At 40.9% G+C, this 12,687-nt stretch overlaps 1 protein-coding gene across 1 annotated transcript in view; it reads left to right on the top strand.

Annotated features, from left to right (window-relative positions):
• The window catches only part of SCFD2 (sec1 family domain containing 2), a gene marked incomplete at its 5' end in the record, with an annotated part of 188,877 nt that overhangs the window by 28,839 nt on the left and 147,351 nt on the right, over positions 1 to 12,687 (top strand). The window contains one exon of the mRNA XM_080626680.1: positions 4,173 to 4,304. Coding sequence (XP_080482806.1) covers positions 4,173 to 4,304 — 132 coding nt within the window. The remainder of the gene's footprint in view (positions 1 to 4,172; positions 4,305 to 12,687) is intronic.

Genomic DNA, 12,687 nt, shown 5'->3' with positions numbered 1-12,687 from the left:
TAGGTATGCAGAGATGTGTGCACTGTAATATTTACCTGTTGTTGTGACATTTTTTTTGAAGGGTGTTTTAAAGCTCCTGATTTTATTGTAGTGTAACTGTAAAGAATTATATTTTTTCTTGCAGAATAACATGATTCCAACAATATCTTTAAAGGTCTTGTAATGCATCATTTTATTTTTTTAGATGTCCTTAGATTCATAGAACAACTTTCAGAGTGCAGTGGTTCACTAGATAATGTGTAAAATCAATAAACAATCCTTGGGAAGTCAAGGAATGCAAGAGGAAGGAGAAATGTGAACTGGGGTACAGGATTCCATACGAATCACTGATTGCAGCACCAGTTGTCATTGGATTAGGGCATTTAGACCAAAGCAGAGGAACTGCAGATGGGAAAAAGAGGAGGGGAAAGGCACCATGACAAGAGCTGGAAGGCAGTCACAGACAAATGTCTCACCAAAAGGGGAAGATAAGATAATTTTTTTTTCCAAGCGTTAGGAATCTCTGAAATGAAAATACTGTGGTAACTACTCAGATCAGGCAAGAGGTAGCACCAGAGCCTTGTACTGTGTCCCACTGACTTATTCCCAGCAGCCATTCCTGACTTGTCATTGATGAAGGTAAAGAATGGGCAGTTGTTCAAAGCAAAAGCCATTCTCTGAAAGTGTAATAGAGGGGGAGTGGGAAAAGTGTTTTTAGCAGAAAACATATATATAAGTACTTTTGTTGCTTTTTCCCTATTATGTTAAAAAAGAGCTGAGCATAGGAAATGTTGCTTTCTGTGGGTTGACCTAGTCAGTTGGCTATGTATATGAGCTATTAATATATATTGAACTCATCCTGTTTAGGTATTGCTCTATGTACATTACCTAAATCACTGGGTATTCTGCGAAGCAGTGGGAAGAAAAAATGTCTTCAGAACCTCGATGGGTTACAGAAATCCAAGCATACAGGAGTGTGGTTGACCCCCTTTTAGGCTGTACCACAGTTGTTTTGCTTCTTACTATTTTTGGTGTGTTAAAGCAGCCCTCTGGGATTGTGCAAATTTAGGTCCTTGGGATTAAAGAAAACCTACTGTAGCAAAAGGAGGAAAAAAGAGTTTACAAGCCAAAAAGCAAACCTCTCCCATGCTATGTTTTAGGGTTTATTTTTTCATGCATTAGTGTGACTTACTCTTACTTTTCTGTTTGTTTTTTTAATTAGTCTTGTTTTTGATGGTTTTTGTTTAAACTAGTAGCAAGTAAAGTAGGATCTGAAACAGGGACTTGCAGTAGTGATTATACAAATACAGTATATGTTGTTTTCAAAGACCTTGCAGTCTAAATTGACAGAGGTGATCAACACATGGTGTGGAAAGGGAGAGCAGCAAGCAAGGACAACAGGTAGAAAAATGGTGCAGCCTTGCATGTACATTCTGACTTTTACTGAGGTCTGTAGATGCTTTTGGGATGAATTTTTCATGCTTTGCTATTTGCTAAATATCTTTATGAAGTATAGGAGTAACAAAGATGAGACTGCACAAAGCTGTGCAAGATTTGGGAGACTTATTTTAGCTTCCTTATGTTGCTTGTTTTCCATTGTTTTAAAGTGTTAGCTCCTGGTGCCTGTGTTTATGTGAGACTCTCTGCTTGTAATTACAGTGATGGAAGAACACTGGGAAAATGAAGAACAGGTTAAAATCTTAGAAACAGACACTTTTCTTTGAAATAGAAGAAAAAAAGTCTTTTTAAACTAGCTTCCTGCCAGTTTAGGCTTGATTGCTGGTCTCTATAGATTTATATTTGAAACTGCATGTTCAGGAAGGGATTAGTCAGTAGGCAAAGCAGTGGCATCTTGCAATCCACATCTTGGGCATGATTGTAAATGTCACTGAGACATTCCCAGTGAATGTGGTGTGAGCAGGATCAATAGGTTGCATTTAAAAGTGGTGCCGGGTGGGTAGGATGGAATCATAGTAATTGAGTAGATAATCTGTAAAAATAGCATACCCAGGATTCCATTACTTAAGGAAGATTGTGTTGAACCATCTAGTTGCTTTGGAAATCTTTCTTATTTCTTGCACTATTGTACAATATAAATAGGTGTGCTTTTTCTTGTGAGGGATCCCTTTGGAGCTGCTGCATGTGAACAGCTCGCAGCACCAGTGCTCAGATCACACTTTGTGATGGCATAGAGGGAGCTGCTGCAGATGCCCTGTGTGCTTAGGGATGCTCTGTCTTCTGCCTCTGTCACTGATTGAGTTGCACTATGTGAAAGAGAAATGGAAAGATTGTGTCAGGTCATCTGATTTTTAACTCTCCTAACGCATGGCAATAGGGTGCAATTTGCTCTTCGTGTTTGCCTGTGGTTAGTTCAGAAGAGTAACTCAACCTTCTTCCCACAGTCCTTCCACCCATGCAAGCCTTGACACACAGGATGTGGGTTTCTGGGATGACAGAAGTAGAGCTTGTCCATCCTCTTACCTGGTCTGGGAGATAGCACAGATTGCTAAATACAGACCTCCTGTTGCAGTAGAGCATAAGTACAGCTGCTCTGTAACAGGTATCAAATGTATTGTTGTGCTTTTTTATTTTCTGTGAAACAAAGCTTGTTTTGGCATGCTTATAAGCATGTTGTAAGTGACATAAAAATGCATTTAGGAGTTAACTGTCTCCTGAGGAAAAAAACAAAGGGAAGGTTTTTCTTTAAAAAAAGAAAATAAAGGAAAAAAATCAAAACACAATCAGCCAAGCCCAAAGCCCAGCACAATTAATCCCAGCGTGTGGCTTTAGCCCCAGGCGAGAATTTTTCTCTTTCCCCACTTCCACCCCTGAGAAAACACAGAATGCATTGTCAGGAGCAACAAACGCAGTGTCCTGGAGGAGAGAGAAGACTAGCGGGGAGCTGACTGCAGATGAGCCACACAAATTCCTAATTAAGGCTTAGCAACAGCAACAATAAAAACAGAATCTGTAAATACAGAAACTATAAGGACAGTTACATTCTGCAGTGGATTATTCTTTTCATATAAGGAAAATCCTTGAAGCCCAAAGTGATGGTAGTTCATCAAATCATATCAACAGCCTTCAGCGTTGGAATCGCAATCACAAAATGGTTTGGGTTGAGAGGGATGTTAAAGATCATCTGGTTTCAAGCCCCCTTCGCCGCCCTGCCATGGGCAGGGACACCTTCCATTAGACCAGGTTGCTCAAAGCCGCATCCACCTGGCCTTGATGCACTGTCCCTCAAAGTATTGCACAACTTCTCTGGGCAACCTGTTCAGTGTCTCACCACCCTCACAGTAAAGAATTTCTTCCTAATATTTAATCTGAACCTACCCCCTGCCAGTTTAAAGCCATTCCCTTGTCCTATCCATATCTGCCCTTATAAAAAGTTCCTCTCTGGCTTTCTTGTAGGCTCCCTTTAGGTACTGGAAGCTGCTCTAAGGTCTCCCCAGAGCCTTCTCTTCTCCAGACTGAACAGCCCCAACTCTCTCAGCCTGTCTTCATAGGAGAGATGCTTCAGCCTCTGATCATCCTCGTGGCTCTCCTCTGGACTCACTCCAACAGCTCCATGTCCCTTTTGTGTTAGGGGCCCCAGAGCTGGATGCAGTACTCCAGGTTGGGTCTTGAGAGAGGAGCAGAGGGGGAGAATCACTTCCCTCAACCTGCTGGCTACACTCCTTTTGATGCAGCCCAGCATACCGTTGGCTCTTTGGGTTGCAAGTACACATTGCTAGGTCATGTTGAGCTTCTCATTAACCAACACCCCCAAGTCTTTATCATCAGGGCCACTCTCAATTGGATAGTAGTATTGGCTTTGGGATTTAAACTCTCATGGGGAAGTTATAGCCCATCCTTTCCATAGCTTTTGGTAACAGAAGTTGTTTGGACTGTTTCTGATATTCCCGTGGTTGAACAGTAGTGGTTACTTTGAGGCTGATATGCTGCTTTATTATATGTGAATTCTAATGCTTTATAATTGGTAGCAAAAAATCCTAGATTTTATTCTTTTAAACTGTAGCAAGTATTCCGCTAAGAAAAAGCAAGCTTTTATATCACTTTATTTTTGCTTGTATCCTGCCCACCTCAGAGGAGTTACTAAGTAGGAGCACTCATCTTAAAATATAAATGTTGTCTTAAGCTTACTCCATTATTCAAGCAGTGTTTAGTGTAACCCTGTCATTTTCTTATAGTGATCCAGCTGCTAAAGCTCTCTGGGAGTCCTTCATGAATCTCAAACAAAAGGAAGCTGTGATGGAGGCTAGGAGACACCTTGTGGAGGCTGCGAGCAGAGAAAATTTACCTATTAAGATGAGCATGGGTGAGTAGTGTGACATACCCTTTGCTGCAGAGTGGCAGTGTGAAAGATTATGCCAGCAACTCTTCTTGCACTTCACCCTCTTGGGGAAAACTCACCCCATCCTTGGTTCATCCCCATCTTTGTCAACAGATTTCAGGTGAGCATCCTGGCTATTACAGAGGTAGGTAAGTGAGAGGCAGTTATTTTATTTTAAATACGCCAACCTTAAACAGATTGAAAGCAGTGGTGAAGCAATGGAGTTCTATGAAGGAGGGGTTTAAAGGTATGCAAATGGTAACCAGTGATGCTCATCTTTTCCAAGCACAGGAGTCTGGATATTCTTGAAACGTCAGTAGGATTTTTGTCCTGAAAGCAGGCATTGTAAATGGCAGCTGATCTGATGGAAGTTGTGCAGATCTGTCATATGATTACATTATGCAGGTAGTGGTTACATTACACAGGTTGTGAGGTTTATGTGAAGAAAGGCTGCCTGGCCAAAAACCACGTCTGGGCACTCTTTAAACCTGAATTCTTAAACATATCAGAGATACAGATTATAGCATAATGACTTTCAATAGCTTTTTTGCAGAATCTCATTCTCACTATATACCGTACGTAATGAAATGTAGGAATTGGTATGTTAGGCTTATAAAAACTAGTATTGCTCTATGCTGCAATAATTTTTTGCATTTTATGCACTGTAAGATTATTTTATGCTGAACTTTTCATTAGGAAAGGTCCTCATGGGATAAAAGTAATACGCTTTTATCTGGAACTCCAGAGTAACCTGCCAAGATACTGTAGAAGAATTAGATGTTCGGCCAACTCATGAACTCTTAACTAGAACGTTTCCTATATTGCATGGTCTTTACAAATAGCTACAGCATGCATTTAGTAGATTATTAATCAGAAATACTAGATTGCTGCAACAGTAATGCTGTAAGCTGTTTTAAAGAAGTGGAAAAGAAGCAGCTGTGAGAGGGCTGTTACAAATTTGTCTGAAGGAGGTATCTTTTAGCAGGATAATAAAATCTTGTTTAAGCTTTCACTGATAACTGTGTGTGAGTATTCACCATAATAACATAAAGAAGCCCCCAATTTTTCTAGTATATATGCCTTAAAAATGACTTTTTATTTTGATTAATCAAATGATTTTGAAATTCAGCTTTGATCTGACTACACCTTTGCTGCTCTGTGTGAATGATTAGATCAGCCACCCTTCTGTGTCCTCTTCCAATGGTACCCAGTGAAAGCTGCAATAACTTGACACTTACTGATGTCAGCCTAAATGTCTGACATGCATGCGCCCAATATAGTGGTACGTAGAAACATTTAAGAGTTGATGGTGAAACAGATTTCTGACTTCCTTTTCTGTTGGAGTGTAGCTGTAATTTGCTGATGTTTATGGAACTTTGTTATTTATTTTGTGAATTTTGTATTTATCTTGCAAGCGAATCATGATCAGTTGTTAACTTTGTACTTGAACTTCAAAGGGTGAAACAAAATTCAAAGCAGTCTTATAAATGATAAACAGGGAAAAATTAGAATTGAGGAAAGAAGGGCACTACAGTCACCAAAATAAAAACTTCTTACTGAGCATATATGCAGAAAACCTGAAGCTTACACCCGAGTGTCACATTGTCCAATGACACGTGTTTATTAATGACTTTCTAGAAGAGATCTGCATCTTTACAGCATTTATTCCTTGTTCATCCTGCCACAGAACATCTTAGTTCTCTGTAGGGAAGCTGGAAATTGTGTTGCTTATCAATTGCTGCTTTTGCTGAGACGGAAAAATTCTAGTGGCCTGTTCTGGTCCTGATTGCTGTGTTTAGTTGAAAGGCTCCTTCCACCACAGCTGTGATATGAGGCAGCACTGGCTACAGAGAAGGGAAATGCTTTCGCTCTGCACTGTGCTTAGGTTTGAGTGTATTGGAAGATCTTGGCTGATTGCACACTGGTTTTCCCAACACTTAGGGTGTTTTCTGAGTTTTTTTATGGCCCTAATATTAAATGTCAGACAGTTTTTCTAGCATGAGAGTTGCCTCTTACTCTCTTTACTAAGACCAGCTGTGTCAGATGGTAAGAGTATTTTCCTTACTGCTACTTTTTTGCTGTTTTCCCCCTGGAAATAAAGAGTGAATTACATTTGAAAGCAAAGCTTTGAATTCCATTTGGTGTAGCTGAGCCCTCCTGCAGTGGCCACCTGCCTGAAAAACTGCATCACGTGTGACACTAGCAGCATGGGACCCCTGTGCAGCAATAAGAAATTTGATCCTGTCCTGTTTCTGTATTTCTGGTGCAAGCAAAATAAATTCTGGTATTTTCTGGGCTGTGAAAGGCTGCTCATTTCTCTGAGGTGTGTGTGTGCTTGCCCACGTTTCCCCTGCAAGCCGTGTGCCTGACACCCGGCTTTACTCTTTCTCTGCGTGGCTGTATGTGGCAGAAACTCTGACAGTTATGGGAGGCCCCACAGATCAAGCTTTTGCTTTCTGATGTCTTCTGAGTGTGTCCTCATCATCCTGAGGGGGAAGGAGAGTAAGAGAAGTGTAGAAGAGGACACATGTCTTCTCCCCAAACACCCCCAAATGTCTGCAGGCCACTGGGAGCTCCATCTTCTGCTGAAATCGGCAGGAGCGGAGACAGGGAAGGAGTTCTGAGGAAGGAGGAAAAAGGGAAATGAAGGAAATCAACAGTTCTGGCCACACTTTCTAAGCTGAGTAGTTTGGAATGCTGCTTTCAGGTGGTTTTGATTTGCATATCCATTTTGTTAGTTGTATCAAAGTGCTAGAGATGTCTGAAAGTCCGATTGACTGGTTCAGAAGGGATGAGTGTAGAAAGAACATGGTTAAAGATAAGCTGGCAACATTTGGCTGGAAGTTTTAATGAATCAACTCTTGGATCAAGCCCAGTTTCAAATTTAAGATTATCTCCATCGCATTTGTAAATACAGCAGGATGCTCTCCTTTTTCTGTCACTATCTCCTACTCAAGTTTTCAGGTGGGCCATTAAGTGGTCTTGTGCCATCTTCAAGGAAGATTTGGCTTTTTTGCTTCTCCTTCTTCCATTTATGTTCTCGGAAAGCATGTATTTTATCTGTCATTTCTTTTCATGAGCAAAAGAACAGTGTTGTTGTTGCAAACTTCAGTGAGTCACACAGGCCAGAGATGTCCATTGCTAGCATTGCTAGCATTGCTGTCCAGAGATGTCCATTGCTAGCATTTTAAAATCCTGTTTCTTTTTTAAATAAGAATTGCAAGTCTTGGGAAACCACATCACAGAGGGACACAAAGCGCCAAATGACGGTCCATAAAACCAGCTAGAACACAAAACTACAGAGCTACTTTGCCCTTTCCTTACAGAACAAAATCTGAGCTGTATAGCAATGTAGCATATTTGATTTTCTGAGGTCAGTCCTGCAGAAGGCAGGCAGAGCACTGTGCACAATTCCAGCCAGCATAAAGGCATTATGCATGCTACATCCGGTTTGCTTACTGTTTAATCTGTTCCATCCATAAATACATAACTGAGTGTATGGGTTTTGAGGATGTAATTTCCTGTGGAGTTTAGTAATGCTGCCAGTATTGACTTTTGGGTATTTGTTTGGTATTTCTTACTGTGAATGTGCTGATATTGAGCCTCTGCTTTACAGGATGATATAAACGCACTGAAACCATGTCAGTAACATAGTAGTTACAGCTAAGTTTTGCCTTAACCCTTTCAGCTAGATACATTTCCCAAAACAGTATGTTTTTGCACATAAACAGGTGGAGCTGTCTTTTTCTAGATGTCTATTTAAATAAAGAGGCATTAAAATACTCCATATCTGTATATACACACACTTTATAAAATCAACAAACAGCAAACAACACTTTTAAAAACTATATTAGCACCATTTTGTCTCTGAGGCAGTTTTCTTTCTGTTTTGGATACCCAAGTGAATGGTGATAAATATGTGGGGAAGATAAATATTTGCCAAGGTCTGGTCAGATATGCCTTTGTGTAAGTGTAAATGTATAGGTGTAAATTATTTTGGCATAATAAAAATCCTGGCATTTAAATAAATGTATTTTATTTAAAGGATTATGTCTCCTTTTGAAAAGCTCTTTGGAAAGCGGTTTAGGAGATCAGTGGAATAGCTTTTTGGTGAGATTTATAGCATTGTGCTAAATTAAAGTGAGATTCTACTGCTCAGCTCTTAAAGTAAGTGACTGTAAGGAGTTCTGCTCTGAGGCAGCAGCCTGACTTACGCTGGAAAGGTTGCTGGTTTTTCCATTCCTCTACTTCCTGTTCCATTCTTCATAGGTCTGATGCATATCTTAATCATCTTCTCAACATGGCAGCCCATGAATCTCTTGTGGAAAGCTTTGCTATTAGCATAGTATTTGGCAGTGGTAAAAACTTTGCTACAAATGCTCTTTTGTGGCTTTAGAATCACCCTTGCTCTTCTGTTTGAAAAGAGCACAGTAAACCTTGATCAAGTCTGAATTCCTTTATTGTGTTGTTTTACTGGCATGGAGACTGATGAAAGTCGAAACACTGGTATAATAACAGAAACAAAGGGCAGTGTGCTGTTACATGAGCCCTTATTAAAAAAATTAAAGCCTTCTGGTTCTTTCATATTTGAACTGTGCAAATACAGTTTTAAAAATCAAGCTTACCATAAAATTAGCAAAACTTCAAGCTTTGTGAAGTAAAGAGGAGTACTGTAACTTTTTTAGGTAGGCTGGTTTGCATGAGTTGAATCAAACTCTAAAATTTGTTTGGGTAGAAATGGGAAGATCCAGAAATTTTAGCTTGGAGATATGAAATACCATTTTGAGTTAGAAGAATACCTTCACATCCCAGAAACCAAATGTGTCCTGAGCTGCATCAAAAGGAGCGTGACCAGCAGGTCGAAGGAGGTGATCCTGCCCCTCTACTCTGCTCTCGTGAGACCTCACTTGGAGTATTGTGTGCAGTTCTGGTGTCCTCAACATAAAAAGGACATGGAACTGTTGGAACAAGTCCAGAGGAGGGCCATGAGGATGATCAGGGGACTGAAGCACCTCCCATATGAAGACAGGCTGAGAAAGTTGGGGCTGTTCAGCCTGGAGAAGAGAAGGCTGCGTGGAGACCTCATAGCAGCCTTCCAGTATCTGAAGGGGGCCTACAAGGATGCTGGGGATGGACTCTTCATTAGGGACTGTAGTGACAGGACAAGGGGTAACGGGTTCGAATTTAAACAGGGGAAGTTTAGATTGGGTATAAGGAAGAAGTTCTTTATTGTGGGGGTGGTGAGGCACTGGAATGGGTTGCCCAAAGAAGTGGTAAATGCTCCATCCCTGACAGTGTTCAAGGCAAGGTTGGACAGGGCCTTGGCAGCGTGGTCTAGTGTGAGGTGTCCCAAGCTGGGCTTGGGACTATGGCCCCGTTATGCAGAGATGAGATCATATTGTAGACTGGTTCTTGTGTTGTTTAATGTACATTTCTCTGTTGCCTGTTTACGTCGTCTGCAAACCCTTTGAGAAAGCAAGGTGCAGAAGGAGTGAGGCAGTAACCAAAACCTCCCTCCAGGCATCCTCATGAAGCAGGAGGTTTCCTGTACCAACTCAACTGGAACAGGCCTGGCTTAGCCTGAGGAGGCCCTAGTTCTTGATGATGGGTCTCACAGCACTGCTGCAAGGGCTCATTGGTGTTCTCGAGACATTTTCCAAGGAGATGGGACACTGCCTGTCTCAGACTTGAACTCTTCCCACTGTGCAGCCTGGATCCTGAGCAGGCGGTTCCTCAGTTGTTAGTCTGTTCTTTGTCTCATCAAAAGTAACAGAAGCCCTGCAGTGTGGGACCATCTAGCCAAGCGGATTTGTTTTTTCCAGCCTGTTGCAATACTGAGTTCCTGATTTCTCCCTGTAGTGCAACTAAAAATGTAGTCTTGACCTGAAATAAATGTTCCCAATCTCAGTGATGGTTAATACAGCAGATGTTTTGTTGCATCACTCAGCCCCAGAGGCAGGAAGGCTTTTTGCTTCTTGGAGTGCTAAATGTTTTTGAAGAGTTTGAAAAGTTTCTGAAAGTTTGAATACATTCCTGTTTGGGGGTGTTCTGTATAGGCCTTTGTGTTCCAAGGAGAATGTTCTTTGAGTATAGTGGGGTTAGGCTTTCCTGACAACTCTTGATGAAGATGGTCTTTCTGAACAGTCATTACCATATTGGGAACTGTAGAAAGAAATTGATATTATGGCTGTCTCACCTTGCAGTGTTACACCTGGATGAAGCTCAGGGTTTTGACACTGTTGGGTATGGTCAGAGTATTCACCTAACTAAATAGATTGTATCTGCATATAGTCATCAGGTTTTAGGACAGAGATGTTGCTCCAAGCTTCAGACGTGCAAAGAGCATGTAGCCTGCTGTTTTTCTTATGCAACTAAACTTTTCAGGTCATCTCTGTAGCTCATTACATATAACAGAAAAGATGAAGGATACTGCTACTCCTGCCAACAAAGCTCCCTGTTTTTCAGGAGATGTGACAAAATAGATGGAGCGATGTTCAGGAGCAGAAGTTTGTTTTTTCTTTAGTAAGTGACACTGCATTTGTGTGTTGTGTTGCTTAGAAGCATCACCATCTGTGCACTAATCATTATTCTTCTCTCCAGTTGGATGCTGAATTCAGGAAAGTGCCAGTTAATTTTTTCAATGCTGATACACAGAAGAACATGCCTGAGAGCACAAAACAATTGCTCAAAACGGAAGAAAAACGTACCTTAGAATAACTGAAACTATGTGAAGTGTGTTGTGTCCATGCTTATATTTTGTAATTAATCCTCCATCCCTTCCTTTTCAGTCTAGCCTGTGTAGTTGAAAGAAACATGTACAGTGGAAAAAAACATGAATGGACCTGAATGGAGTGCTTACTGGGCTTGGAAATGGTTGTTAGTGTGGAGGTAACTGTGGAAAAAGCTTGGTGGTAACAAAGAAGATAAGGCAGTGGCAGAAGGCTCATTTTGAGAGCACAGCTATGCATCCTTTCTTATTGAATGTATCCCAGGGAAAGAATTCTGTAATATGAAATTGACTGAAAAGGCCTGGCAGGAAATTTTCCCTTTTTGAGGACTGTCTGCAGCTTAGCACAGAACAAGTGGTATCAACAAATATTGATTAATTGGAGAATAATTTGGGGTTGGAAGGGATCTCTGGAGGTATTCATCTAGTCCAACCCCTGTTCAAACCAAGGACAGCTGAAGAGTTAGATACGTTGGACCTAGTTCAGCTGAATTTTGAATATGTCCAAGGATGCAATTCCACAGCCTGTCTGGGTCCCCTGCACCAGTCTAAACTGCTTTTGTGGAGAAAATGTTTTCCCTTATGTACAACTTGATTTTTTTTCACTTGCTGCAGTGTGTGAGCATTGCTTCTCATCCTTCCACTGTGCACCTCTAAAGTCTGATTCAGTTTTCTCTGTAATCGCTCCTTATGTCCTTAAAGACAGTAAGTAGCTCCCTTTCCTCCTTTTACCCATCTCCTTCAGCCATTACTTTTGCATCACCTTTTCTAGATCTCTGAACTATTATAGTGACCCTTCTCTGGATCTGTTCTAGTGTGTCCTGTACTGTGGAGCCCAAAACTTCATTTTCCAGATGCTGACTCACAACTACTAGAGGGTTCTAACAGCTTCCCTCTGCCTTCTGGCTGCATTTGTGCAGATGTCACCTTGATTCACTCCCATTGCTGCAAGGGCATATGGCTGATTCATGTTCAACTTGACAAACACATGTAGTCTGGAATTTTAGAGGGATTTAGGTCACAGATCCACTATTAAGACTATTTCAAATGAAAGAAACACAGAAAAAGTTGAAATAAATGCTAAAAACAAAGGACTTTGCTGCAAAACAGCAAGCTGAAAGTGGCAAAAGGCTTGCTAGTGCCTACAGGCACTCATGAAGTGTGTTCTTAGTGAGTGCTATTGTTTCTGAAGTTGAAACTGGAAACTGCTGTGTCCCAAATGTTGAAATATCATGCTAGCAAATAATAAATTTTAATCCTCCTTGTTGGACTTCAGCTCAAACACAGGAAATGTATAAAAAAGAGAGGACAACTTATGAGCAATTACTTAAGTTTACTGTTGTTAACTTCATTTGTGTTATCTGGGCAAGAGCTTGAGGACTGAAAAAGAGATACTGTGCAGGATCCAGACCCAAAATGGGATCATCTAATACAATGAGTTTAAAAGTGAAGGGACTCTTAACTTGTGGAGCAGTGCAGGATATTTCATGAGGAAGAATAAAAGTCTAAAGTGATAAAGGCAGCACTAAGTAGCTTGTTCTTACCCAGCTCTATCAGTCTTGTAGCTACTCAGCTGATCGAGTCAATTTTTATTTTTTAAACATCTTACCAGTTTCTTTCCTTTGTCTCTCACCTTTCTTTTCTT

Source organism: Psittacula echo (assembly GCF_963264785.1).
Source record: "Psittacula echo genome assembly, chromosome: 1".
Lineage (NCBI taxonomy): Eukaryota > Metazoa > Chordata > Aves > Psittaciformes > Psittacidae > Psittacula > Psittacula echo.
The sequence above is the reverse complement of the archived record's forward strand: the minus strand, read 5'-3'. Positions and strand labels throughout refer to the sequence as shown.